Source organism: Melanerpes formicivorus, unplaced genomic scaffold, assembly GCF_026170545.1.
Source record: "Melanerpes formicivorus ecotype bairdi unplaced genomic scaffold, bMelFor1.0.p_v2 SCAF_13, whole genome shotgun sequence".
Taxonomy (NCBI): domain Eukaryota; kingdom Metazoa; phylum Chordata; class Aves; order Piciformes; family Picidae; genus Melanerpes; species Melanerpes formicivorus.
Genome location: NW_027142365.1, coordinates 8,876,228 through 8,903,808, shown reverse-complemented (window position 1 = coordinate 8,903,808; position 27,581 = coordinate 8,876,228). Strand labels below are relative to the sequence as shown.

Sequence of the window (27,581 nt, the reverse complement as noted above, 5' to 3'; positions counted from 1 at the left end):
TTTACTATGTATACTTTCAAAGTATGTATTTAATTTGCCATTTTTTTTCTACACCAGCATGAGCTGTTGCACACACGTTTGACATACATGAACTGTAGAGCATGCATTCCAAAAATAAAGGAGGCTAAGCATTTTCTAGAAGATATAAATATTTTTAGGTCATGTTTTAAACATAAAACTGAGGAAGAATAGATGTGGTGACTGCTTTTTCAGGGCAGTCTAAAATACTTTTGTGTTCACTGTGAAATTACAGTGCTCATATTTTTACTTTTGTGTTCACTGTGAAATTACAGTGCTCATATTTTGTGGAAAAAAATGCATTTGGGGATTTTGGGTATAAAATTTCAGATAATGTTGGGTGCAAACATCTTTAAAAACAGTTAATGACTCTTCATTTAAGGTTTTATCAGCAGTAGTACCAGGCTACTTTAATTTACCCTAAAATACCCTGCTTGCATTCTTTGTTACTTCTGTTATCAAATATAAGCATTCAGAATCCAGCACTGTAGAACTCAGGAAGTTCTGATTTTATTGATAAGAACTGGCAGTAGCATTTGAAGTGGAAAAACTGTTTCAGCCAGTTGGAAAGACAAGATACCTTCACTTTAAGTAATCTTCAGCGTGAATTCTTGAAGTGAGATTGCAAGGCTGTTACATGTTTAAGCAGTGCAAAATACTTGCAGCTAATGTGAATTTCATTGGGAACATTAAAAGGAACAAAACAAAAATCTTCACCTCGGGCTGTACAAGATTGAAGTACAAGCTTAGGAGTTCAAGCTCAGGCCTACAAACCAGTAATGTTTAGCCAACAGTTCTGTAGCTAATTTTTCTTCTCAGGCAGCATACTACCAGATCAAGAGCAGCTAATGTTTTTTTCCAGTAAACTGTACTGTATATTTTCATGCTCTCTAGAGCTTGAGTTTTATTGACTGTACTAGATAATTTCTATAACAACTACCAAAAAAACCCGCTGCTGTAATCCAGTTTTTGGAGGGCTGAACCTAGAGCTTATGTTTTTCAAAATCCCTAATAAAACTTCCCCAAAATGCAGAAGAATCCTTCAGGTATTTAAAATAGAGCCAGTGTGATAAAGATAAAACGAAAACACATCTAGCTGTTGGAAAATTAGTGATTTAGAATCAAAGGTTAACATCAGCACTGTATCCACTGCATTCATCACTTGCTTTAAAAATAAAAATAAAAATGTCATTGTTAATGATCTATGAGATTAACAGCTGATAAATGGATTCTGTGAAAGCAAGTATACATGCTGGGTGCATTGTTGTCTCATAGGAAACAGATTAATGGTAAAACTCTCTTTAAAAAAAAGGGGGAGGAAGAAAAAAAAAGGCTAACAAATGAAATTCCTGGATAGTTTGCCATAGAGATAAATAAAAGAAGAAAAAAGATGGAACAATTAGCACACAGCTAACAAATGCCCAGTCACAGCTGTCCAAACAGGATTAATAGAGTGTATTAGAGTACAGTGAGTCATGTGGTGCTTTGCAAAAAATATCAACATGTGTTGCGCTACATGCTCCCGCCCTGTGGCACTGAAAAGATGAAAAGAAATAAATATGTTAAGCAGATTCATAGTCTTTTCACTTCATTTAAAAAAAAAAAAAAGAGAGGATTTCTAGACTCCACAGAAAAGACTAGACTTGATCATTATGGGAAAGGTAGAAGAGCAAGTTATCTAAGGGATGCACTGACCTTTTTCGTGCTTTAAAAATGGGAAGAGAAGAATTCTGTATGTGTTTTATAGCATTCTCTTTAGATATGGAGGTGGTGGTGTCTCTAGTCTGTCATTCTTTTAGGACTTCAGGAAAGCTTTTAATACCAGAACTTATTTTCCTAAGATAACTCATTTTTATTTCCAGAACTTTTTGTCCCTTTAGGAATTCTTAAACGATGTTGCCCACCAGCATCCCATGAGAAACAAAGCTGGAACAGGACTCTTAATAGCCAAGAATACAAAGAATCACAACCAAAACTGAATTTTCTAATATACAAAACTCATTTTTATTTCCAGAACTTTTTGGCCGTTTAGGAATTCTTAAACGATGTTGCCCACCAGCATCCCATGAGAAACAAAGCTGGAACAGGACTCTTAATAGCCAAGAATACAAAGAATCACAACCAAAACTGAATTTTCTAGTAATACAAAAGTTTTCCTGGAATTCTACTCTTTAATCTTACGGTTTAAACAGTGCTTTGAAACTTATTTTTATGTACAGTGTAAAAGCTTACCTGGTTTTGTTTTTATTTTTGTTTTTTTTTTTTAACCTGAATAATTCTCCAATAGTTTAGTTGGTAGATTCCCACCAGATTCCTTGGACGTACATTTGTGTCCACTAGAGCTGTAGCTTTCTGTTCAGTTAGAGAATACAGTCTTGGAAAATGTTTTATTCTGTGGGCTGAGTACATTTCTTGTGCAAGAAAGTCACCAAAAGCTTTTTAACCCCTTTTCTTCCACAAATTCACAAAATGATACTATGTCAGATCTTTTCTGATGGGCAGTGACTTCTTGTTCTATTTGTAAGAGGCAAATGTATGAACAGCATTTCCCCACCTGCTCTATCAAAACTATCTGGCTTAATTTTGTTTGTCCTTATGAGGTCTGTGCTATTCTGGTTTTTTTTTGTGCCAAGGGGTATTCTCCAGAGAATTCTTTACCTAGTGCTCTACCTGTTTTGTTTCTTTTCCTTGAAAGGTCTGGAATCCTGTATGTTCAAACCTGATTTTTCTCAATTTTCCTGTAGCACTGCAGTCTGGCTAAAACACTGCTTCTTTGGAAATGTTAGGGAGACTGTTTGCCACCAGTGTGAAAGCAGCTCTGTGATTATTGTCCTTTGTTTACCCGCTAATTCAGTCAGCCAGTTTCTTCTTTCTGTGTTAAGACCTTCTCTGGTTTTTGATATTTCTCCCTGCCTCTCTTGCTATTTTGATGGGCTTCAGTGACTTCTTTTCATTGCCTTTTGAAACTCCTTCTTCCTTTAATTTTCTTCATTTTGGCATAGATAACAAATTTGCCTGAGATAACAAATTTGGCTCCCCTGTTTTGTATTTAAGTGGCTGATACGGAGTATAAGAAGCATGCATAACTTTTAACGTTGTGGCAGCTGGCTTTAAGTCTTGGGTATCACAGTACAATGAGATCCATGACTGTCAAGTTTGCCCTTTAAAGGAAGGTAACTGACCCTTAATTCTGACTCTTCATTTATTATCACTGACAAAGTCACAGTTCTTAAAAGTCCAAGACTCTTTCAAAATCAGGTGATAGAAAAATTGCTTCCAGGAACTTTAGTCAGGGTTGTTTTCTGACTGCCTAGTTTGCTGCTGCCATTTTAGTTCTGAGGCAAGGTGAGCTTCTTTCCTTTGCACTGGTGACATCACCTGTGCCAAAAGTGTTTTGGGAACATAATGATTCATCACTCCTAGACAGTGCAGTCCTTGATGTAGATCTAGCAAAGGAACAACATATGGCTCTTCCTCTTCTGCTTTATGGGATGATCCCTACTACTTGTAGACAACTTCTGTGTTTCAGGGAAGTTTTGCTTCTTTAGCTTTAGTGATTGACTAGTTTTTGATTGGCACAAAGCCCAAGTGTCAGTATTAGGAGGTTCCCTGTGGAAAAGACCTGTCAGCACTATCTTTCAGCAAAGCTCTTTTGCTTCTGTACAAATGCTCTGTGGCTATAGTGGTTGGTAGATCCTGGAGAAAAACTGCATTAGCAAAGGTGGCTTTAAGCTTTGGTTCTAAAAGCAGGGGCTTGGAAAAAAAACACCAAAAAAACTCACTTACAAAGGCTTAGCATTTACTGTAAGATGTTCTGGCTCTTGTGGAAAGGTTTTTTGCTGCCTGTATATTTTAATAAGAAAGCCCATGGTGCCTGTCATCCTTTTCTGGATTAGGTAAGGAATTAGTAGAAATGGATTTCAAGCAGTTTTCCTACTAAAACCGATTTCCTCCCCCCCCTAGTTATATTCACTGAAATACAAAAGTAAGATTCTTATCTAGAACAGACAATTTACCTCAGCTCACATTATTCAAGCATTTTACTGGGAAACTTAAATATTTCGGTAAGTATATCTTAAAAAGATTATAGTGGTCAATGAAGTGGAAAATGATCCTGGGAGCATTGTCTTGTGTCTTTAACCATATGTCTTATACTGTGTCTGAAAGAAAAGTCTGAAAGGCTTTTAATTCCAGATGCAAGAAGTAACAGAATGAAATTTCTGTGTTTCCCGAAAAACATAATCAAGCTTTTGATGTGAATCTTAAATGCCATTTTAACAGGAATCACCAGGTTTGATCTGCTTGGAGACTTTGGAAGGTTTAACTGGCTGGGCAACTTCTACATTGTATTGTCTTACAACTTGCTCTTTGCTATCATGACAACATTATGTCTGGTCAGAAAGTTCACTTCTGCTGTGCGAGAAGAGCTCCTGAAGGCGTTAGGTAAGACAGCACTGAAAATTTAGTTCATACATAATTTCCTTCCTTGAGCATTGATACCTTGATGTGTTGCTGCTGAAGTGCTGTTATAGCTCACAGAAAACTTGTATTTCTGGTGGAAGTTTGTATCAGGTGAGAATGTATAGCTTTGAGATTTTCTGAGTAGTCAAGAGCTAAAGTACAATGTTGATCTTGATGACACATCCCTGTACTTACTTATCTGCACTTTATTTTTGCCCCCAGCCTTTATAGGGCACAGAAACATTCTCATTGCTACTGAGCAATTATGCCAGAACACAGCCTCCACTTGGCTTTTTTTCTGTTTTCTTTAGAACAGTTTACTAATGCCCTGAAAAATAATTTAGTGGAAATTTTGTCTGCTTTGTTGTGATGCCTTTCTTTTTTATTTTGACCTCAACTGATGGAGTTTCCCAGAAGCAGTTCTTGCCTGGGCTAGGAAGTCAGTTCTAGTTTTCAGCAAACGTGAAGTCGTTAATCACAGAGGAGGATTTGGATTGTATGTATTCTTCTGAACACCTGTATGCACAAAAGATGAGAGAATCAGAGTTTTTCTTTTGTTGTGTAATGTTTTGCAGGATTAGATAAACTTCATCTGTCAAACAATCCAAGAGACTCGGAGACAAAGCCGTCTGCAAATGGGCATCAGAAAACACTGTGATTAACAATCACCTGCAGTCAAGAGCTGGAAACATCAACCTCATGGCATTCCTGTCATCTCATCAGCATTTTCATATGAATTTTATTAGTTGATAGTTTGGGTCCAGCCTTGTCTCATTTTTTTCATGCTGTGTGCTTCTGAGGAAGTTAGGTACATCAGATTCTGTTGTATCCAGTGAACTTCTGTTCTACTTGTTCATTTCCCAGTGAGTTAATGCAGGAGGTGCCTTGGCAGACTGGAAGCTGAAGAGAGTAATCCATTCCATTTTGTTTGTCGACAGTCTCATATCTTTAGACGTAAACTTGTTACCATTTGAATGCACAGTACCTCCTGTGTTACAGACACAGCTGTAAAGAGTAACTTTGGGACTTGGTTAAAAAAATGTTTTAAAAAAAAAAAAAAGGGGAAAAAACAAAAGGAAGAAAAAAACCCAAGAAACCAACAAAGATACACTTGAAGTCCAATATGACCCTTGCTGGAAATGTAAACTACCTGAAGTAGGCAGCCTCAAAAGTAGATAAACACTTCCACTAAGAACATGTTAAAAATGACAGTCACTAGTAGGCATCACAGTCCCTCTCATGCTGGCTGCAGTGGGCTGCTCACAGTCTAGTGTCATGGAGCTCTCTTGGGAGGCCGAAGGCCAGTGTCTTCAGCTTTCTGTTCTTAGCTATAAATGCCAGGTTGCTTTACTGGTAGTCAGACAATGTCTTACTGAATAGAATGAAGTGCAAGATGAAGATTAACTTCAGTGTTGAATCTGAGCCTAGTATGCTTTGTAAAAAGCTGTGTAGACCCCCTGTCACAGCTCTTACAGTTCTGTAAGCTATTGTGCCATGGAGGTAATTTACCCTACCAAGTACATCCCTGTAAAATTTCTTGATGAACTACTGTGTATAAGCAGTACTTGTAATCAATGCAAGTAGCACAGGCCTAGGAGGCTGCAATTGCAGTTTTTTACAATCTTCTTTAATTTGAAGTAAGTTATTTCTCTGGATTTATACAAGAGTTACCAGGATTTCTGTTCAGTGGCATAATGCAGTATCTTTCATTAGCCTGTTTTTAATGTACACATGGCCATGTATATAGACCTATATGTGTAGATATCAAATTCTAAGCTTATAGAGATGACATAGATGGCTTGGTAAGTAAAACTCGTGTGTTCAGTCATGGCAAAATGAACTTCTGTGGCGTTACAGTTGGACTGCTCAGAGGCCTTAGATTCAGGATGGCATTGGTGGGTGGTAGCATCCCATTTCTTAGCATTACTGCAGCTTTTGGAATCCTTTAAGCAGTTTAGAGTACAGAAAAAACCCACCAACCAAACCTCAAGTAAGTATTCAAAATCTGGTTGCACTTTTGTCCTGCTCTGCCACAAGTAATCTTCAAACAGGTTGGAAAGTGTGTGCTTGTAGTGTGGTGAGGCAGATAACACTGCTGTTTATTTCCCATTTCTCTAAAACAAATATGTCTCTGCAGTTTGAGGTCTGATAAGTGATGGAGTAGTGACAACTGGTTCTCCAGTGTGGTTCTGAAATAAGATGAATCTTGTGTCAGAAGCTGTTTGGCTGTTCTCCCAAGATGGCCGCTCTAGGCTGTAGACCTTATTGCTCTGTGTGTGTGTGTGAATGTGAGCCTTTTTTTTTTGTCTAGAGTGTTTCAGATATCAAGCTCGAGTATAAATGAGGATTTACATGTTTATTGTTCTTTTTCTTGCAGCTGCCTTTTCTCACTTGAACTGGGGAATAATGTAAATACTGCTGTAGAGTTGTTTTTTATGTGTGTGATCAGTGTAAACTCAAGGCTTATTAAAGTGACTATTGATGTGTTGTACTGAGTCTTGGAAGACAAAGTAAAATTGCTTGATTTGATTCAGATTTACAAGCATCTTTTCTGTTGTTTGAATTTAATGCTGGCATTTTAGGGAGAAATCTTTTTCTGACTCAAAAGTTCTGCAACCAAAACCAGGGAGCTCTAAATGAAAAGTTGTTTTCAAATGTGTTTACATTTTAAATACCAAGAGATTTATTAGTAGTGGCATTTTTCAGGTATTCTCCAAGCTTGTAGCCTTATGTATTAGTATTATAGTTAAAAATAACTGAAATGTACCCACTTGTCCATGCAAGTGATTGTGTGACCAAAATTGTCCTCATGTCTTAATGGGGCTGGTCAGCTGTGGTGTGTGAAGCTAGTTAGCTTTATTAAAATATTTCTATTATAATTTAAAGAGAGTTATAGAAGTACACTCTATGAAACTGAAGGAATTAATCTGAAGGAATAAATCTAAGGGGAGTGAACCCACATAAATCTTGCTCTTCGTGCTTTTGGAGAGATGCTTGACCGGGCATCAGTGACCCAAGAACACGGAAGAAGACAGGATTATAACGTGTGTATGGTTTCTGAAAGTGAGTTGGGCAGTTGCTTAAATTGAGCAGAGATAGTTCCTGCTGGCAAGCACAGAAGTGGCAGGGAAGACTTCAAAACTCTTTCAAAACAAATGTTGCAGCCTTTCCTGTTCCCACCCCATCTGCTGAGTTCTGCAGTCAGAGATGTATGGTTTAAGGCTACGTTGTTGAAGATTTTACACTGAAGTATGGAAGGTGGTTAAGTTGCTGCATGGTTTCCAAGGTGGATGAGAAATTCAGAACTACCCTGTGCAACTACTGACAGTGTTTTGTTGTGAAAACAGATGTTTATATTGTGACACTGTCCACATTAAAATATGCCTTTGGCCTTGAAAAATCACATGCTTATGCAAAACTTCTTTACAGATACAGTGCTACAAATATACTATGTGTAAGACAGAGGTCACTCTATACTTTTCACAGAAGCATATGGTCACTTAAATAGAAGCTACTGGTAATTCATTAATGGATGTTGACGATACATTCCTAGTATATTTGACTCATGTAGAGTCAGGTGGTCTATACCTTCAAGGTATATACAGCTGATCTTAGTAACATTAACATCTGCCTCACTTCTTAGGAGGCAAAAAGCACATAAATGCATCCATCCTCAATTAGATACCACACAAGACCAAAAAATAGATGTAAAATAGATGTTTTAAGTTAGCCATTTCTTGGCTTTATTCTGTGTCAGTAGCACAATATTAGATGCAGTGGCAGAGCTGCAGTGTGGGGTTTCTAAGCATAAAGCACACATACATACCACTTCAAGCTGAAAAATAATAGTTCCTGTACAAGTAACAATATTTTTGCATCTGTAGGAAGCTATTTACTGTCTGTAATGTGATGTTTATCTCTGGTCCTGTTCCTCCAATACCTTTTACCTTGTTGTCTGTTTTAGTGTCATAGAAATTAAAGGATGTGACAAGTTGTTTTCCTTGTCTGGTTCCGAAGTACCGCCCGAGTACTGCAGGGGCATGGCTGTTGCTGCAGTGAGAGTCTGGGCAGCCCAGGAGCTCGTGCAGCTACGTGCTTAGTGAAATACACCTGTGAGTGTGACACTTGCCAGCATGTCACCAGTAGTGACAAGTGCATAAGGGGTTGCAGCCCTCCTCTGTCCCACCAGGTATCTCCTGCTTGCCCATGTGCCTGTGCAACTGCTGATGCTACTTTAGGTGCTCGCCTGTGCCCACAGCTGTGCCCACTCCTGTGTGGTAAAGACAAGATGGCTCTTTTCTTAAAGAATTCACAAACTATATTAGAAAGGAATAAGCCAGAAACTGAGCAGTTGACTTCATGCATGTGACTTCCCTTGAATTTTGTAAGAATCCTCTAGGTTATTTTCTTTTCTCAAGAATGCTGTCTGGTTCTTAATAGAACCACGACCCCCGCAGATCAACATCCAGAGAGGATCTCCTACAAATTTCATGTTGCCAATTAAAGCCCAACAATATTGGTCAGGATCTTAGGAAGGAGAAAATGTCTACTGGGGAATTAATACTAAATGTGACTTCAGCATCCCCCTATTTAAAACTGTGTGCATATGAAGGCATCACATAACATAGAAACTAGAAAATCTCAATTCTTAAAGGCTTTAGGTATCTGACTGCTCATTTGTACCTACACAAGCACTGTGGGATACTGCTTCTAAATGTTTGTTGTATACTAACTTCCAAGTGTTGCTGTTGCTTTCACAACTGTCCCTCATCCCCCCATTACATGAAGTTTTATAGTCAGCATCACTGGATGAAGCCCCTTTCATGACCAGTGCTTTGTTTTGCTTTCCTCATCTTCAGTACTTCTGTAGATACCAGCTACTGAAATATCAGGGCACTGGCTTTGATTTTAATGTATTTATTTTCTCACATAGTCTGTGCAGAGACATTCCCTAGTTAGAAATGTTCTTCCACTGTGAAAATGTTAGTATTTATTCCTTCATTTGTACTTAATCTTCTTTTTAGCACTAGAGTAATTGAAACAATCCTGCCTGTAGAATGGGGCCTCTAGTGACTTACCAAGACCCAATGTAAATTTGGGGTGAGATGAAAATGGTTTAGTCATTGCATGTAGATATTTTTAACTTTCAGTAGTGTGAGGAGACTGTCCCACTTCTCACTGAGAGAGCAGTGTGCTCATCCAGCCAGACTGAGGAGTTGGGTGACTGTGTGTGGAAGCACTCATCAGGTCCCTTCCTTGTAGTGTGCAGACTGCCTGCAGCTCCCACTGGGCTTTGCAGCCTTACATGGCTGGAGATGGAGACACAGCATTGTGGTGTCAGTTGTCTGTGACTCTTTCATCTTTCAAAATCAAACTTTGCATGGTGCCACAGTGAGACTTCAGGTGTTTTCTGTACCTTGTGTATGAGCATGTTTTGAACCTTCTCTCTCCATAGCAAATGATCACTCAGAGAGGCATGCCAGTGGGACTGGTATTGTGAATACGATGGATGTGTTTAAATGCTTTAGGAGAAAATTAACTGGTGCATGACTTCTGTTTTCACTTCACCATAAGCTTTCCCAGTCTGGACCAAAACACTTCAACTCACAAAATCTGTATAAGTAACTTCCTCCTGACTAGCTTTATAGAACAAAAAGTTGAGCCACTTTTTAAAGGTTGTTTTTCATCTTGTTTGGCCTGACTTCTGTTGCTTTAAAAACAAATGGATAGAAAACAAAGGCAGGTTTGGGTTGTTGATTTGAAATCTGAACATGTATTTGTACACAAAGTATGGCAGGGTTTCCTTTTCTTTCCTTTTGGGATTAGGAACCTGACCCAGTGTTACCTAAGTAGACAACACACATTGCTCTCACTTTGTCTCTGCAGTTCTCAGCTGAGGAGTTAGAGTTTTCTCAGTGCTGCTGGCCATCTCGTCACAGGATCAGCTTCACATAGGCTTTGGTGACATGACCGTAAAAATACAGTTCTGAACTAGTGTGCCTCTGGATGTTGCTGCTGCTGGTGCTGTAACAGTGGCAGCAGGTGTCTTCTGTCATGCGCTTTCAGGTTCTCCTGCTGGTTAAGATTTCAGTTTACAAAAGAAAAAGTACATTTGCACACAGTCTTAGTGTGTGTGTCAGGCTGAGAGATGGAATCAGCTGTGGCTTCTTGGTCTGGCTTGTGCTTAAGGCTCTGCAAAACTCCCCAGTCTTAAGCTCAGCTTTCACATGGATATATCATAGACCAAGGTAAAATAGCAGCTGAAAACCAATGCTTTTAATGTTACTTTCATCAGCACTACTTTCTGTGCACATACCTTCTCCCCACCAAACCCTTCCTGGCTGAGTTTGGTCATCAAGAAAAAAAAGATGTAATGTTCTCAGTTGTGGATACTTTGCTGTGTTACAAAAGTAAATGACAGTGCTTCCTGCCTCAGCTAGGTTGAATTTCTTTGTGCAAAGCAGTGGTAATGTGTTTTTCCCTTTGTTTCAAATGTTACACTGAATGTTTTGTAGGAAGACTTTTTTTTTTACTGTGTTTTCAATAAAGTCAAAGTGTGATTCATAATGGAGTTTGGCTTTTCTAAAATGTTAAGCAAAGAAAAGTAATCCTAGTGGCATTCTAAATTAGCCTGTCAGTAGTTGGTGTGAGGAGTTGCATTCCTCTGCCTTCTTTCCCTAGTCGTCATCTCCGAGCTCTGAGGCAGTTTGCTATGAGCTACACCTACCAACAGCTGAGGATGTTCTCTTGGTAATGAATGACATAAAGGACAAATATGTTCCTCCATGGAAAACTCTTCCAGTGCCTGAAGATGGGTATGATGGAACAAAGGTGAACAGATGTGTTCTTTTTATTTTATGATTCATGCTGAGACCTCTTACGACTTCTTGAGTTTTCAAGTGCTCCCTCACACAAAAGTACATTGAAAGGATGTATCCATTTGGCAGTACAAATCAGATTTAGTTACCTTGTTATATTAAATTGACACATTAGCATTAACTTAATAAAATAATCCCCTGAGCCCATTTGTATAGAGGGGGTATTTAAATCACAATGTGACAGGGGAACAGCAGCCCTTTCTGTGCTGTATGAGAGAATTCTATGTCTAGCAAAGGGCAGATGGGTAATCTTGTGCTCCCCTGGTGAGTGTTCACTGACAAGAAAGGGAAAAGTCAGACTCTGTCCTACACAAACAAGCATACTGACCTTCAGTGGTATGTGTGCCACAAAAAACCAACCAAGCAAAAGTCCCACAACAGGCCTCCTTCAATATTTACATGTGGCCTCCAAACAATCCCAAATGATGATGCTATGTGCTTCCTGAATGGCACATGAAACACTAATGCACTAAGGTGTAATATGCTAATGTGGTTATGTATTTCATTAAACAATATCAGTCTTGGTGAGTTTTATCTGAACTGTTGTTACCTAGGTTCTGGAGCTGAATCTACCCCACCTTGCAAATTTAATTGCTCTTACCGAGTTCCTTTTAAAATCTGATTTCAGGAAGAACAGGTTAAGATTGCACCCAAGCCTTGTAATCAATGGTTTCTGTTCAATGTCAAGTCATGGTTGATCTATTTGGACCTGATTTATGTTTGGTGTTCATTTAATTTGTTATCAAACTTGAACAGACGTGAACAGTTTTCATAAGAAAGCGAGGGGTATGTAACAGAAAGTGACAGTGGCCATGGCAGTGCTTTCTAATAGCCTCTCAGGCCACAACATCTGAGGAAAAGCAACTATCTGTTAACTCTGCCCTTAGCCTGCTTGAAGAGCAACACACAATTTGTGGTTGGTTCCAGGACTTGGCTTGTCTTTGTGAATGAGACTATGCCTAGACAGGCTGCTGAAGTGAGAGCTGAACATGGTAGGAGGAGCTGGGATTGCTGACCTCCATTTCCCCTGTGCCTTTTTCTCTCACCAGAGAGGAGCCCTCCATGATCCCCCTGAGCTTGCACTTGTGTTTCTCTTCCCTGTTTCGCTACATGATCCTGAAGTCCTCTTATAAGCCTCCTTGAGCAGAAATTGTAAAAGAGAGGAAAAAGTCTTCCTGCCTGAGACAGTGATCTTTTAAGTTCCCCTGTTGTTAAGATACTATCTGCTTTAGCTACTCCTGTATTTTCTGCAGTGTGACCTGGCCCAACCCACATCCATCCATCACCAAACAAAGTCTAAGGTTAGGAAGCAAAGAGTGTAATTGAAATTCCATCCTAAATTTTTGTTATCTGGCAAATCAGTGTGACCCATCAATATGACCAGGAAGGAAATAAACATTTTCTATAACTCATTAATGTTAACACGTTCTGGAGTTTAACTATTAAACCCTGCAGTGTTTTAAAGTGTCATACTGAATAACATTTTTTTTTTGTTCCCCTTAAACAACTCAAACTGATTAGTTGAATTGATTTCTAAAAACACCATACCTCTCTACTTATGTCTCTGACTTCTTGAAACTTGACTAGAATGGCATAAGCTATTTGAAACACTCTGTTGGAATGCAAAACTACATCAGTCATCTGTACAGCAGCACAAGACTATGATAAAATAAAATGATGAAACAAAGCACCGAGGTGAACTTTGTCCACAGGGAAGCCTTTTTAAGTGATCCAATGTCAGCAAATTGCTTACTAATGTGTTGACTTATGGCAACCCTCAAAAGTAAAATGAAAAGGCTGGAATTTACAGCATATCAATGAATCAGTTGATAAGCTTTTACTGGTTTAATATCCTCCTAGTTTTGCTGCTTGGAGCCACTTCAAGTTAGCAACAGAATGTTTACCATCTCCATGTGATAAAGGAAGTCAAACGACTAAACAAATTCCAGGACCATTATACTGTTTGGTGAGATTTAAATTAAAATCGTTGGGAGAAATCGCGCGGAGGGGAGAGGAAGAAACCAGAGTCGAGCACATCGTTTCACAAGGACTTACCTCTGCTTCCTAAACAATGGCAAGATTTTTAGCAGAGCTGGAGATAATGTAATGCATTTGCAAAGATTTAAGTGCGCCAATAAAGGGCTGCGCCACAATTAAATGACATACAGAAGTGACATTTATAGGTAGGATCAAAGACCTACATGCCGAAGCAACACCCTGCTTTCTGTGTACAGCAGTGCTAAGAGGTAGCCTGCTTTGGTTTCAGTGACCTTTCTTATCTCCTTTGATCTAGGTTATTAAAAAAAAATTAATGATGGGTGTCATAAGGACTACTGTAGCACCCCGAAACAATTAATATGTGTCCTTCCCAGTACTCATCTTTCAGACCTTGGTTTTTATTTTGGGATAGTTCTTTAAGTGTATGAAACTTGACATTTAACCTCTGTGAGCCTTCCAGAGGAGGCAGGGTTATTAAAAATTAGATGTTTGTTGTTTGGTTGGTTTTTTCCCTCCCCTGACTGTGATGCCATTTGATTATGCTAATGATTAGGGAGGGACATTTTAAAAGCACAGTGCAAGTTTTGAGAGGCAGTATTAATTTTTTAGAAAAGCTTTTTAGCATCTGGAAATGGATGGTTCCTCGTGAAAGATTTCTTTTGTGTTTGCATTAACCAAACCACAACAGTGCTAAAGTGAACAGCAAGAAAAATCATCTTCAACTCCCAGCTGAAAAGCTCCCAAGACAAATAAATACATAGCCTTTAATCGCAGTTGATGCTGAATTTGTTTAAACCTGGCTAATCCATAGGAGAAGACTTCATCAGTGGTGATAACGTAGTGGCCATTTTATTCCCTGTAAAATCCTGAACTGTTTCATTTGAGAATGATTTCCTAGTGCTGTGGACTAAATGTGGAATCTCTTTTAAATGGAGACCTTCCCTTGGTTTACAATCATCAGTCAGGCTGCTTCTCCCTAAACCAGGCATCAGATGAGAACATGGTTCACAAGTGGCTTTTGTCCACTCACACCACCTGTAGCAGAAGTAAGGCTTACTGAGCAGTGTGCTTTGTTTTAAACAGGCATGCCCCATCATGTGTTATTCTCCACTGAGGCTGCTTGTTTTTACACACAAGACAAAAATCTTCTTACCTGTCAATTTTTCTAAGGCTTTCAGGCATGCCTGGAAAACAATAAATGCAATTGCTTACAATATATTTCATATCACTGGAATGGATGAAATAGGATAGATTACAGAATGCAAAACCAGTTTATTCATCAGTCATGAACAAAACACTTCTTATCTGTCAATTTTTCTAAGGCTTTCAGGCACGCCTGGAAAACAATAAATGCAATTGCTTACAATATGTTTCATATCACTGGAATGGATGAAATGGGATAGATTACAGAATGCAAACCCAGTGTATTCATCAGTCATGAACACTCTACTTGATGCTTATAGCATGATGAAAATGCTAAGAGAATTTTGTAAGCCTCCCCGTGTTCACATGAAATGTCATTAACTGAACCAACAGCCAACGCTGACACGAATCCCATCTAAAAGCAGAAGAGTAAGGGAGACTGACAAGAAATACTAACTGCCTGAAAGGTCATCTGTTACTACTGCAGTCTTTCTGGTGAGAATAAAATCAGTCTTCTACAGAAGTTGCTTAATACATTACAACTTAAACCTCTGTGTGGGTTTTGTGTTAGCAAGACATGGAGTGGCAGAAAGCAGCAAATGGCACCTGTTACTGAGTGGAGGAAAAGATTATAAAGCAAAGACTTAAAATGAAAGCAGATTAAGTTTTTTCCCCACAGAGATGTTAAATTTCAGGAACTGATACACATCAAATCCAGCATTTCACACATAGGAAAAAAAAACAACCCCCAAACCCAAACCCAAGCCAACCCTTCTTCCCCAATAAAAAGAGAAAGCATGTTCGCAGTCTACAAGAAAAATTCACCTTTATCTGACCTAAATTCCCACCAAATGCCAATGATCTCCATCCTCACAAAAGATGTAGAGTTGGACAAAAAAGGCAGTTGGCTCTTAGAGGAAGGAAAAACTGGGAAAGGAGTGAAAACCAGAACAAGTAGTGTGCACTATTGAGCTGGCAAACACAAAAGGATTAATGGCCAGCAGCCAGCTGAAGGGAAAGCTTTCAGATACAGTGGCTTTTTTTTTTCTTCCCTTGAAGGAGGAAAGCTAATGAAACACTAAGGACAAAAAGAATTCCAGAGGCATTTCCCTTTTTGTGCCAAATCTAAAGTAACCTTTTTAATGAGTGCCGTCTTTTGCTCTCTCTTGTCAAGCTTCAGACTTTCAGGATAGCCAGGAATTGGCAGAATGTTCTTTTGCCAGATCCACCCCACCTGTCTGTGGACAATTGCACACCTTCAGTTAATGTTGATGTAAAAGAGAGCAAAAGGTTATTATAAGACCTTGAGTCACATCACAGGCCTGGCTGCAAAAAGCCTTCAAGAAAAATTAAAAGGGACAACTGGCAGAGAAAAACCACCCTGAAATGTCCTGTGGAAAGAAACTTGCAAGCAGTTGGGATAATTCTTCTAATTACCATCATCGCCTCTCTGAGGCAGCACTCCTCTTCAATCAGTCACTTGTCCCTTTTGATTAATATTTTCAGGATGATAGATGAGAGGATCTAATAAGGCCTGATGCATTTACGCTTGTGATGCACACATGCATTGAATAAAGCCACCAAGGTAAAATGCAAGTACTGTGCCAGAAGATGAGCCGCCGGGGCAGACGGCCAGCCTGGATGGTTCATGAACTTTTAATGGAACTGAGGGAAAAAAAGAGGGTGTATCACCTTTGGAAGCGAGGGGAGGCAACCCACAGAATGTTTAAGGATGTTGCTAGGTCTTGTAGGAAGAGAATTAGGGAGGCAAAAGCACACTTGGAACTTAAACTGGCCTCTACTGTGAAGGACAACAAAAAGTCCTTCTATAAATACATTAATAGTAAGAGGAAGGGGAAGGAAAACCTCCACTCCTTGGTGGATACGGAGGGGAACATTGTAACCAAGGATAAGGAAAAGGCAGAGATACTTAACACCTTCTTTGCCTCAATTTTTACTAGAAGGGCAGAACGTCTTCCTGACAGCTGGTCTGCAGAGCTAGCAGAAGGAGCCAGGGAGCTGCACAGTTTCCCTATGTTCCATGAGGCGGTAGTTGGAACTCTCCTTAGCAGCTTGGATCCCCACAAGTCCATGGGACCAGATGGGATTCATCCTAGGGTGCTGAGAGAGCTGGCAGATGAGCTGGCCAAGCCACTCTCCATAATTTTCCAGCAGTCCTGGCTCACTGGCGAGGTCCCAGAGGACTGGAAGCTGGCCAACGTGGTGCCCATCCATAAGAAGGGCCGGTTGGATGAGCCAGGGAATTACAGGCCTGTCAGCCTGACCTCAGTGCCAGGCAAGATCATGGAACAGGTCATCCTGAGTTCAATAACACAACACTTAGAGGATGGCCAAGGGATCAGGCCTAGCCAGCATGGATTTAGGAAGGGCAGGTCCTGCCTGACCAACCTGATCTCCTTCTATGATCAGGTGACCCGCCTGGTGGATGTGGGGAGGCCTGTTGATGTAGTCTACCTGGACCTCAGCAAGGCCTTTGACACCGTCCCCCATAGCAAACTGCTGGCCAAGCTGTCAGCCCATGGCTTGGACGGGAGCACACTGCGATGGGTTAGGAACTGGCTGGAGGGCCGAGCCCAGAGAGTGGTGGTGAATGGTGCCACATCCAGCTGGCAACCAGTCACTAGTGGTGTGCCCCAAGGATCAGTGCTGGGCCCTGTGCTCTTTAACATCTTTATTGATGATCTGGATGAGGGCATTGAGTCCATCATCAGTAAATTTGCTGACGACACCAAGCTGGGGGCAAGAGTTGATCTGCTGGAGGGTAGAGAGGCTCTGCAGAGAGACCTGGACAGGCTGGACAGATGGGCAGACTCCAACGGCATGAGATTTAACACATCCAAATGCCGGGTTCTGCACATTGGCCACAACAACCCCATGCAGTGCTACAGGCTGGGGTCAGAGTGGCTAGAGAGCAGCCAGGCAGAGAGGGATCTGGGGGTGCTGGTTGATGGTAGGCTTAACATGAGCCTGCAGTGTGCCCAGGCAGCCAAGAGGGCCAATGGCATCCTGGCCTGCATCAAGAACAGTGTGGCCAGCAGGAGCAGGGAGGTCATTCTGCCCCTGTACACTGCACTGGTTAGGCCACACCTCGAGTACTGTGTCCAGTTCTGGGCCCCTCAGTTTAGGAAGGATGTTGACTTGCTGGAACGAGTCCAGAGAAGAGCAACAAAGTTGGTGAGGGGTTTGGAACACAAGCCCTATGAGGAGAGGCTGAGGGAGCTGGGGCTGCTTAGCCTGGAGAAGAGGAGACTTAGGGGTGACCTTATCACTCTCTACAACTACCTGAAGGGAGGTTGTAGACAGGCTGATGATGGTCTCTTCTCCCAGGCACCCAGTACCAGAACAAGAGGACACAGTCTCAAGCTGCGCCAGGGGAGGTTCAGGTTGGATGTTAGGAAGAAGTTCTATACAGAAAGAGTGATTGCGCTATGGAACGGGTTGCCCGGGGAGGTGGTGGAGTCGCCGTCATTGAAGGTGTTCAGAAGGAGACTTGACGGGGTGCTTGGTGCCATGGGTTAGTTGTTTGGGTGGGTTGGATTGGTTGATGGGTTGGACACGATGATCTTGAAGGTCTCTTCCAACCTGGTTTGGTTTATTCTAATAAAGGTTTATTCTAACCTAAAGAGGAGAGCATTAACAGTGCACTGCTTCTGTTCTCCAAGTAGAAAATAAAGATTGAACTAAATTGCAATTAACAAATCTTGTGAGAAAACAAAATATATCCTAAATTGTATAATTAGTGAATATTTACCATTCTGGTGAATGAAGGCTAGGATCATATCTAACAAGACTTTAAATGAAGCAGAAAATATCTTATACCTCCTTTGCAAGAACAGAGAAAAAGTTTAATCTTCACTATTGCCGTAACTTCAGAAATGAGCAGACACTACCAACCCTTCTCTGCTATGTTAAGTATAAAATACTTTAGAATTGGCCACTGATAGCTGGGCCCAGTTATTAAACGTGAAGTGGCATCTGACACTTGAATCTTTTCTTCCTTTATTTCTCCCAACTAGTGACTTTTAGCTATAACTCTGGAAAAAAAATGAGATACAAATATGTAGTCTACACAAATGCACAAGTTATCCATGCACCTGGAGTCAAGGTGCAAATTCTTCCCTGCATATTGTACAAGACCTCTGCTTTACTTGCACCCATTCTTCTGCAGCTGGTGGCAAGGAAGCAGGCTCAGCTAGCTCTAATTTCTGAGCCATACATAAAATAAAAGTAAGTATTAATAAAGTGGTATAATAAAAAACCTCACCTGTTCTGGTACAAAATACTGAAGTAGAATGAGACTGTGATAGATGCAAGATAAATTAATAGGTGTTTGTATTTTTTGAAGACCAGAGGAAGCAGCTTGTGTGGACTGACCAAAGTAAACAGAGGAATGTCCAATGACAATAACATGAGTCCATGGTGAGGCCTCAATGGTGTTTGCTAAAACAAGAATGGAAGAGGAACATGCAACAGTTAGCATGGAAGCTGATGATGCTGAGAGTTTTAGTTCTAAAAGGGATAAGAAAGGGTCAATGCTTTCATCCATATCAAAATCTTTGCATAAACCAGATGTTAACAAGCAGTACTTGTTTGTTCTGTTTAAGCCTTCAAACCCTCATCAGACAACTTGTGTATCCAAACCCATTTTATTCAAGAAGAAAAAGTTGCATTAAATTGTGTTTACAAAGTTTTTTCACAGCTCTAAGGTTTGAACCACACAGTTCTTATTAAGAAGAGAAAGTGTGTCATAGGCATTTCAAATTAGTGTGAGACTAGAGGTGAAAATGCTAATAAACAAAACCCAGAAACAATTGCAATTTAAAAACATCTTTCAGTGCATTCTTTCAAGCCACTTGCCCAAGCATTCACATGGGACATCTCAGGCAATGGTGTGACTTAAAGAGAAACTATTTCTAACAATTGCAGAGAACATGCTCACACTTGGGCTGCATTTTTTTAACCACAACCTTTAGCTTCCATAATCACTCATTATTTATGTTTGTGTTAACCCCACTACCTCTCTGCTGTGTTTTCCTCCCACTATCCTCTCTTGTTCAAGCTCCTCTTCAAAATGAACCAAATGAAAAACCTGCCCCTCTTTAGAACTGTGACCAGATAAACATAGAAGTAATCACCTTGTCTTACTACCTTTGTCCTATCACTTGTTACACTCAGCTGATTCCAAAAGTCAGATGCCTGTGCTTGTATGGAGCCTCATTGATTTACACGGTTCTTTTCAGAGCTGGGACTACAGTGAGAGTTACTGTGGTGGGTTGAGTTACTGTGGTAGGTGCCTCAAATGGTCACACTTACTATAGCAAGGGCAACGTGCTCTTCAGAGGGGCTCAAGGGCATTTTAGTGAAAAGGAATAAATAAAACCATTATTAATGATGATGAAAGTTCATTATGCTTACAACTGCAAATTGTAGAGCCAGAAGGTCCTCTAAGAAATGCCTAATCAAGACAACTGACAGGATGGAGACAAGGAGGTGTTCATGGCAAGAGTACTGTAGAAACCTTTAGAAAAGGGAAGTGCAATCTGAAACTGACAGGTGGGAAGCAAGTGTGGACTCCTGGTCTGTTCAGATGCTCCCTGGCTTTGTCTTTTTAAGCAATATTGTCTGTCATTGCTCTACAACTGTGTTATTATAATACCATTTAGAAGTGAGTTTCCTCACTAGGCATCATTCCAAGCCCTCACATCTGTTACTTTTATCTTGTTGCATGCTTGCCTCTAAATTTGAAAAAGGTATTTAACTACAGGTGTTAATTTTTTTTTGCTGGGTTTAGCCCCAGGACCATTGCTAAAGCAAACCTTTTAAAGTTTGAGTAAAGGTGGGCATATATTAACAAAGAATACATTTAACACTGCACTAGAAAATATTTTTTTATGCATAAGGAATAAGCCCCCTAAACATTTCAAATACACTAAAAATAATATATCTTGATTATAAAATGTTCCCCCAAATTAATACAATGTCAAAATTAACTCCCTGGTCTAGCTAAAGATGACCCTACTCACATGGTGAGGTTTGGATGAGATGAGCTTTGAGAGTCCCTTCCAACTCAAGGCATTCTGTGATTCTATGATTCTAAAATCACTGATGGTTGCTTAAGAATATAAGGTAAAGGAAGCAACAACAGTCAATACACAAAAAAGAATAATAGACGAAATGAATGATATTTGTAGGACATTTCAGGTATGAAAAGGCATATTTGAGCTACTGAAGGTATCTCTATTGTTCACCTGCTGGCCTAAACTGCTGAATTTTGACAGATTTTGAAACAGGGTTTTGTGCTGTTTAGTACTAAATCATCTTATTGAAGAGAAAGCTTAGGTTCCTCATTTTAGTTTATGGCAAATAAAAACAAAAATTCACAAATCAGAATGGTTTACCTAAGGTTAGCACTGGAGGACTGGGATCAAGAACGTTCTCCTTTTCTGCATCTTCCTTGGGTTTGTGGTGAGAGTCCTGTTTTCTCAGTCCAGTATCTGACACTGCTGTGACCGTTTCTTTGTCCTTGGGTTTGTAAACTTTCTTAGTATTCCTTATCCTTGACTTAAAAGGATGTGCTAATGAAAAATCCTGGAGCTGATGACTGTGTATTATGTGATCCTGCAAGGCAACTGCAACAACTGCCATCATCTCTTGTTTGGAGGAGTGGCTCTAAAAAGAGGGAAAAAAAAATATAACTACCTTGAATAATTATTGTTAGAAATGATTTTAACACATATTCTGCTCTTAGCCAGGATTTTTGACTTGTCAAAATCTTCCATACCCATGCAGCTCCCAGATTTGAAGCCTACCATACAATTACCATAATATGGAATTTAAGATTGATGTTTCTGACACATCCTAGGTTTAACATAGAAAAAGTCAAACGAAATCTTTGATTTATCATTCAGCTTAAATAAAATAGCAGTAATTTAAAAGTTTTAATTACTGAGCCTAGAATGATTATATGCAATAAACTCATTATGGACTATAAAAGTTTGGCATGCCTAAACACATTTTTGCTTCAATATAATTAAAAACAATCCTTTGGGCTGACTTTGCTTTCCAGAACACTGACTATAAACAAGAATATATTATTTTATACAGGGAATGGGCTTATCTATCTATTCTTCCCTTTCTCCCCACCCTTCTTCTTTATTGTAGAAGAATGTGATCATACCTTGTAAAAGTCCTGATGTTCTATTGCTAACCTTTAGCTGGTTTCACAGGAGCTGTGTGGTTCTACAGAAATGTACAAGAACTTGAATAGCATTTCTCAGCAGGAAGGCTGTCATGAAGAGCAAAACAGAACTCTACCATTTCACTTGTTTTCTCCTCTGCCTACCATGGGAGACAGCTTAATGTATTCTAGGCACAGAAGTTAACTCTGGAGCCATAAACCACCGACTGTGCCCCCCCTCCTGTTAGCCTCATCTCACCCACAGTGGACTGCCCATAATATCACAGTGTCACAGTATCACAGTATAACTAAGGTTGGAAGAGACCTCGAGGATCATCGAGTCTAACCTACAAACACAGACCCCATGACTAGACCATGGCACCAAGTGCCACGTCCAATCTCCTCTTGAACGCCTCCAGGGACGGTACAGTAGAGCACAGAACAGAACAGCTTCAAATGAATGGCAGTAATCACAAATTTCAAGCTGAACTGATGAAAAAATTATGGCTGTAGCAATAAACCCCACTGAACCGAGTTCAGATGAGTTTATTGTAGGCGAGAAAGCCTATGTAGTGCAAGGTATGTAGTGCAAGGGTGACCTTAGCAACCCTTTTAGGGCTGAAGCTGCTGTGCCATGATCTCCACATCCTCACTGTGACAGAGCACCTGTGGTTGGCTTGGCAGTGCAGAAGAGTATGGCAAAGGGTGAGGTGTCATCATTGCTGGATGTGGCAATCAGGAGCCACCTCTTACACTGTTGCTCTCTTTTGGTGTGTGACCCTTTCTCCTGCCACTGCACCCAAGACAAGGGTGTGGGAAGGTGCTGTGGGGAAGACTTCCCTCTCCCAGGACTGTTGTCTCTCCTGGCCTGGCCTGACTACTCATAAAGACAACCCTGTGAATGGCTTCTGAAGCTGCCCACCTTCCTGTGTCTTGTCCTTGCCGGCCAGTGTTTTCTTCTTTAGCTCCCATGTCTGTGTTGTGATGTAGGTGCTGGCAGAGTGCATTAATGGAAGTTCTCTGTGTGCATCTTGGCCTGAAGACTATTTTTCACTTACCATTTTTAAATTTTAAAGGTATTTTTAATTTCAGAGCTTTTTCTGCCTTAGCAGGTGGTAAGATGAGTGGAAGACTCTGTGATTATCATACACAGAAGGACTTCCTCCTGTGGGGATCTTTTATTACAGCTCTCCAGCTTCTCAGAACTCCCTGGCAATGGTAGTGAGGATGCAGCCTTTAAGCATTGTCTCGACTAGCCTCCCTGGCTAGTGATGAACAAGCTGTTTGTGCTGCATTAATACCAATTTGCTGCAGATTTGTAATCCAGTGTGGATTAGTCTAGTCATGGGTGGCTCTGACATGAAAAACACCTTTAAGGTGGTGTGGTAGTCACAGCTGCATTTCTTCCTAAGCATGGCTGGGTGGGGTGGGGGTTTATGTTTTCCCCTCCATTTAGCAGTCATGGTGACCCATTTGAAGTTGCACTCTAGTGGCTTTACATTTTGAGGAAGTCTACCTCACTGCCATTCTGGGTGACCTGTGTTTTTGGCAGCTCTCTAGAGTCACCATTAAAAAAAAATAATTCTATACAAAAAGAACAGATGAATGATATCCATATGGGTCAAAGAAAGGCCTTTGTCACCCAGTGTCCAATATTCATCCATGGCAAAAAGGAGATGGCTTGGGTAGATTGTAAGACAGGGGTCAGTGTACAGCAGGAGCTCCTTCAGGGAATTCTCAAGCTTCAGAGTATGGCTACCTGACCTGGAAGTACTTGTTTTTAGTAACCACTGATGTGTTTCTTTGAAGCCCAGAACTAGTCAAACATACTTCTAGCCCCTAGTAGAGCGTAGACTTCCTTTGGCTGTTTTCCTGACTATTTACACTCGGCAGCCCTTTATTTCCCAAGAGGTGGACCGGCATGGATTCTGCTTCAAGTCCAGTTGTGCCATTTCTTTGATCTCGTGGGTTTAAATAGCTGTCAGAGCCCTTCTCAGCTGCTACTGACTTGAGAGATTTGTTTTCTTGTGGAACTGACATTTTCTGAGCACAAGCGGTGAGGCTGTCCTGAGAGCAGTCCTTGGAGCAGCATATCAATGGAGTGATTAATCCACTGGATGCACTTCTCCGCAATTATAAGTAATTACTTTTAAGGCAAATCTGCAGATGAGAAAACCTCTGTGTGCTATAGGGGGTGATGTAAAAAGCAGCTGAAGTGGCTATCTTTAAAATGACATTAAATCACTGATTGTTTCTAAAAACAGGAATAAAAAGATAGTGTTTTTTAAAGTGAACTCACGAGTTAGCCTGACACCAAACCTGACTCAGTAAGACCATTAAAGGGGTATTTTGCAATATAAGCTCCTCATGATTTGTAGTGAGAAATTTTAATTAGCAAATAAAGTAGAAAAGTTGATTTCCTCCTGTCTAACATTGAAGTGAAAGTGTAAATGCTGTAATAGTTGCAAAAATAAACCCACTGATGTGTAGGGAAGGAATTATTATGGATCAGTTTGAATACAAAGATGCTGAAAAAGACCTTCTCCTGTACCTGTTTTGATTTCACTGTTTTATGCTTGAATTTGGTCCAGCAGTTTTGTCTCCTTTCAGTCTTGCATCACTTTGTTTTGTTAGGAATCCTCAACTGAGTGTCTTAAAGTTGTTAATAAAATAATGTTTGCTGTCTCTTTTGTTTGTCATACCTCATTAAGGTGATCCTAGCCACATGTATTCTTAATTAAGGCTTTTCATTAAAATATAAGCCTTTAATCCAGAGGTGCTGAGCCTTAATTGAAAACTCAGAAAAGATTAGTGTGGTCTCTTATTTTGTTTTGCACTTTTACTGTACTTGCTCCTGCTTCTAAACTACAATGCCTGTTTTAGCCTTAGCTTACACATGGTGAGGAAAAAAAAAATGAAATTCCTACTGCAGTCTTCTGGAGAGTAACATGCCTCAGTAATTGCCATTTCTTATTAAGTGCCACCTTTTACCAAGAGCCTCCACTTCAAATGCAAAAGGTTGCTCTAAACACTCCAAGGACATTAACATAATGAACACGCTGCCTGCGTTGAAGGTGACTAATAAGTGGCTAAGAGCACCTGGTTTTAGCCATGTGTATAATCTTGAGATCTTAATTGTGTATTTAAGTAATGCTGAAATGGTGAATCTGTCTAGAATGGTTGAGTTTTACAGAGTTCTTTTTAAAGTTTAGGAAACATGAGAATTTTGGCCAGCGATTAGCAGGGCTCATCTGAAGTACCACACAGTGCAGCGGGTTTTAAAGCCTGTTTGAAGGAGTAGGGACAGAAATACAACAGCTTCTGGTCTTCTAGAACAAAATGCACTAGCCAAAGAGCCGGACCCTTTTCTTGTAGAGCTGCAACCAAGCACGGTACCGCTAATTAGCCAAGGCAGGTGGCCTGCTGCCATCAATAGCTGGAGAGTTACTTCAGTTACTTTTCAGGAAGAGCTAATAAATTTTGTGGATAAAATGAATTTGATACAGAACCACCAATCCTAGGGCAAAGGTTTGAACGAAACATTCTAGTATTGCAGCTGCAGTGAACTTCCCTGAGTCTTTATGCCACGATACGGTCTGTAATATGGTTTTACACTTCACCATTTGGAGGAGAGGGCAATAAAAACATTAATATATTTGAAAGGAATGTAGCACTGTTGTGGAGGTGACTTCTAACTAATCAGCATCTGAATGGTGATTTTAAAAGAACATATTACAGAAATGGATATTGACATGGTAAGTAAACCTGTGCTGTACACAGCAGGAATGGTGAGTACTGTACCTGTTGTAAGCTTCTCCCTGGAAGGGTCGTAGGGTTGTTGTTATTGTCTCCAAACCAGACTTCAGAGTGTGGACAGTGAATAGGATGGGTAATAACCTTTGCATGTATAAAGATACATCTTGGTTTTGCACTGGAAGTAAGGTCTTTGACGCTGCTGAAAGTGTCCAAAGCAATAATTCATCTAAGAATTAACTGCACTGTTGACATGAACGATGACAACTGAGTCTGAATGTGTTAATGAGGAATTCCAGCTTGAAACACTTCTGCTGGCTGAGGAAGGCAGGTTTTGGCAAATCTGCACTCTAGCTGTGCCTTTAACTCAGCAAGGAACACACCATATCACCAGGCTTTGTAGTTGCCTGGTTAAAGGCATTTTAAAGAGAAATGAGTCAGATGTCCTTAATTATAAAAACACAATGTCTGCACATTCTTCTCAGGAGTTTGCAAATGTTTTACCTTGTTTACTGTTTGCTTACATATATCAAATATAGACATTTTTGTTTATACGTATGTGTGTGGAGACACACGCCGTGTTTTTCATCCGTGTGCTATTTGTTTACTGCTTGCGTTTTCTGTCAGCTTCTGCTAACTTTCAGGCATGTGCTTCCAACTCAGTAGGAAAGCTGCACAGTTTCACTTTGCAGAGCCAGGAGAGATCTTATTAGGTCCCATTTAAAGCCCTTTCAAGTCAGCGAAAAGGCTATCGCTGGTTTATAGCTGAATTCAAAATCTAGTCCGTTGTGTAAATATTATTCCTTCTCAGGGAGGGAAAGGCTTAATTTAAGGGGAAAATTGTGTATGTACAGCTTTGGAACAACTTAGGTTCCAAGCTAAAAGTGATTTCATGCAGAACCATTAATTTTTATTGAGCATATGTCAAAGTGAACATTTATTTTTACTCTAATAATACACATATTAGTAAGGATTTATACATCCGAAGTGCTTCGTATTTGTAAAGCCTCCCAAATGCTTTATAAGAATGCATTGATGATTGCTTAGGCAAAAATGCATTAGCAATTACTTAATTACTGTAAAATCCCAAAAAGTCTGGTTGGCCATATTTCTGATGCCTGCTTATTAGCTGTGCATGGTACTAGGCTGTGTAACAGCACAGATTTATGAACATTTAGTTTGGGGTGTAGCTGGGAAGTGCTGAGCATGTTTTAATCTGTAATTTCCGCTTAGATTGATATTTGCTTAATAGAGATGTTTTCCACTTGGTAGGAAATCCGTTTAATTATCTAAAGGGTGAGTTTTCTACAGATGTGTAGTGCAGAGTAAAAGCCTTGCATTCATACCATTGTCAGTGTTTAATTCGCTGATATTGTTTCTTCCTCTCTGTTTGTCTTTGGAGAGGTCCTCATTCCTTGAGGATGAAGTAAATCTCTGGTTCCATCACTGCAGTCTTCAGAATTAGCCCTGAAAACACAGGATTCTTTTCCTGTGCTGATGAAAGTAATTTCTTGTTTGCTGTGTCAAACAAAGCATGCTATTTGTCACATTGTGGTTTGTGTATCTTTTAAGAAGCTTTCAACTTTGATCTGAGTCAAGGTACACTCAGTAGCACAGATGACAGAAGTAACAAACCAGTGATGTGCATTGTCATTCATACAAACTCTTTAAGTCAACAAATACTGAGACTTAGATGTAGAAAACCATATTGCTTTTGAGGGGGCTTGTGCATTCTTGTGAGAAAATGCAGACCTTTGCTTTTCTTGTTTCAGACAAAGGTGTAGAACAATTTATTAGTTAAGGATTCAGTTCAGTGTCTGCAATCAAAAGGTGCCTCTTCTAGTCCAGATTCTAAGCCTTGCTTATATTTTCTAGGTAAACAGTTGCATTTAAAAGACATTGTAGAGGTGGGCTCAGTAGTAGATAAAAGCTGCTTTCTTCAAACTGTCATCACAGAGGTTTTCAGAGTGTGCTTTTAATACTTCCAGCGCTGGCATTTTGTGTCTCTTGTTCCCTCTCTCCCTCTTTAAATGTTAAATGGTGTTTGAAACTGGGGTGTTTTTTAAATGCAACTTTCACCTGCTTCTTACTTGATCTATCTGTAGGGAAATTAACCTTTTGTGTAACAAGAC

At 40.1% G+C, this 27,581-nt stretch overlaps 2 protein-coding genes across 5 annotated transcripts in view; one reads left to right on the top strand and one right to left on the bottom strand.

Annotated features, from left to right (window-relative positions):
* The window catches only part of LMBR1 (limb development membrane protein 1), a 65,820-nt gene extending 54,770 nt beyond the window's left edge, over positions 1-11,050 (top strand). For all 4 annotated transcript variants that reach the window (XM_068146009.1, XM_068146011.1, XM_068146012.1 and 1 more), the window contains 2 exons: positions 4,300-4,461; positions 5,055-11,050. In XM_068146009.1, the coding sequence (XP_068002110.1) occupies positions 4,300-4,461; positions 5,055-5,137 (245 nt within the window). In that variant the 3' untranslated portion in view covers positions 5,138-11,050. The remainder of the gene's footprint in view (positions 1-4,299; positions 4,462-5,054) is intronic.
* A 3,358-nt stretch (positions 11,051-14,408) lies between these two features.
* On the bottom strand, positions 14,409-22,668 carry RNF32 (ring finger protein 32). Its single transcript, XM_068146415.1, is given in 8 exon segments — positions 14,409-14,498; positions 14,501-14,539; positions 15,634-15,754; positions 18,657-18,724; positions 19,461-19,465; positions 20,918-21,188; positions 21,697-21,727; positions 22,619-22,668. Coding segments are annotated over 8 exon segments (675 nt in total).
* Positions 22,669-27,581: the final 4,913 nt, after the last annotated feature.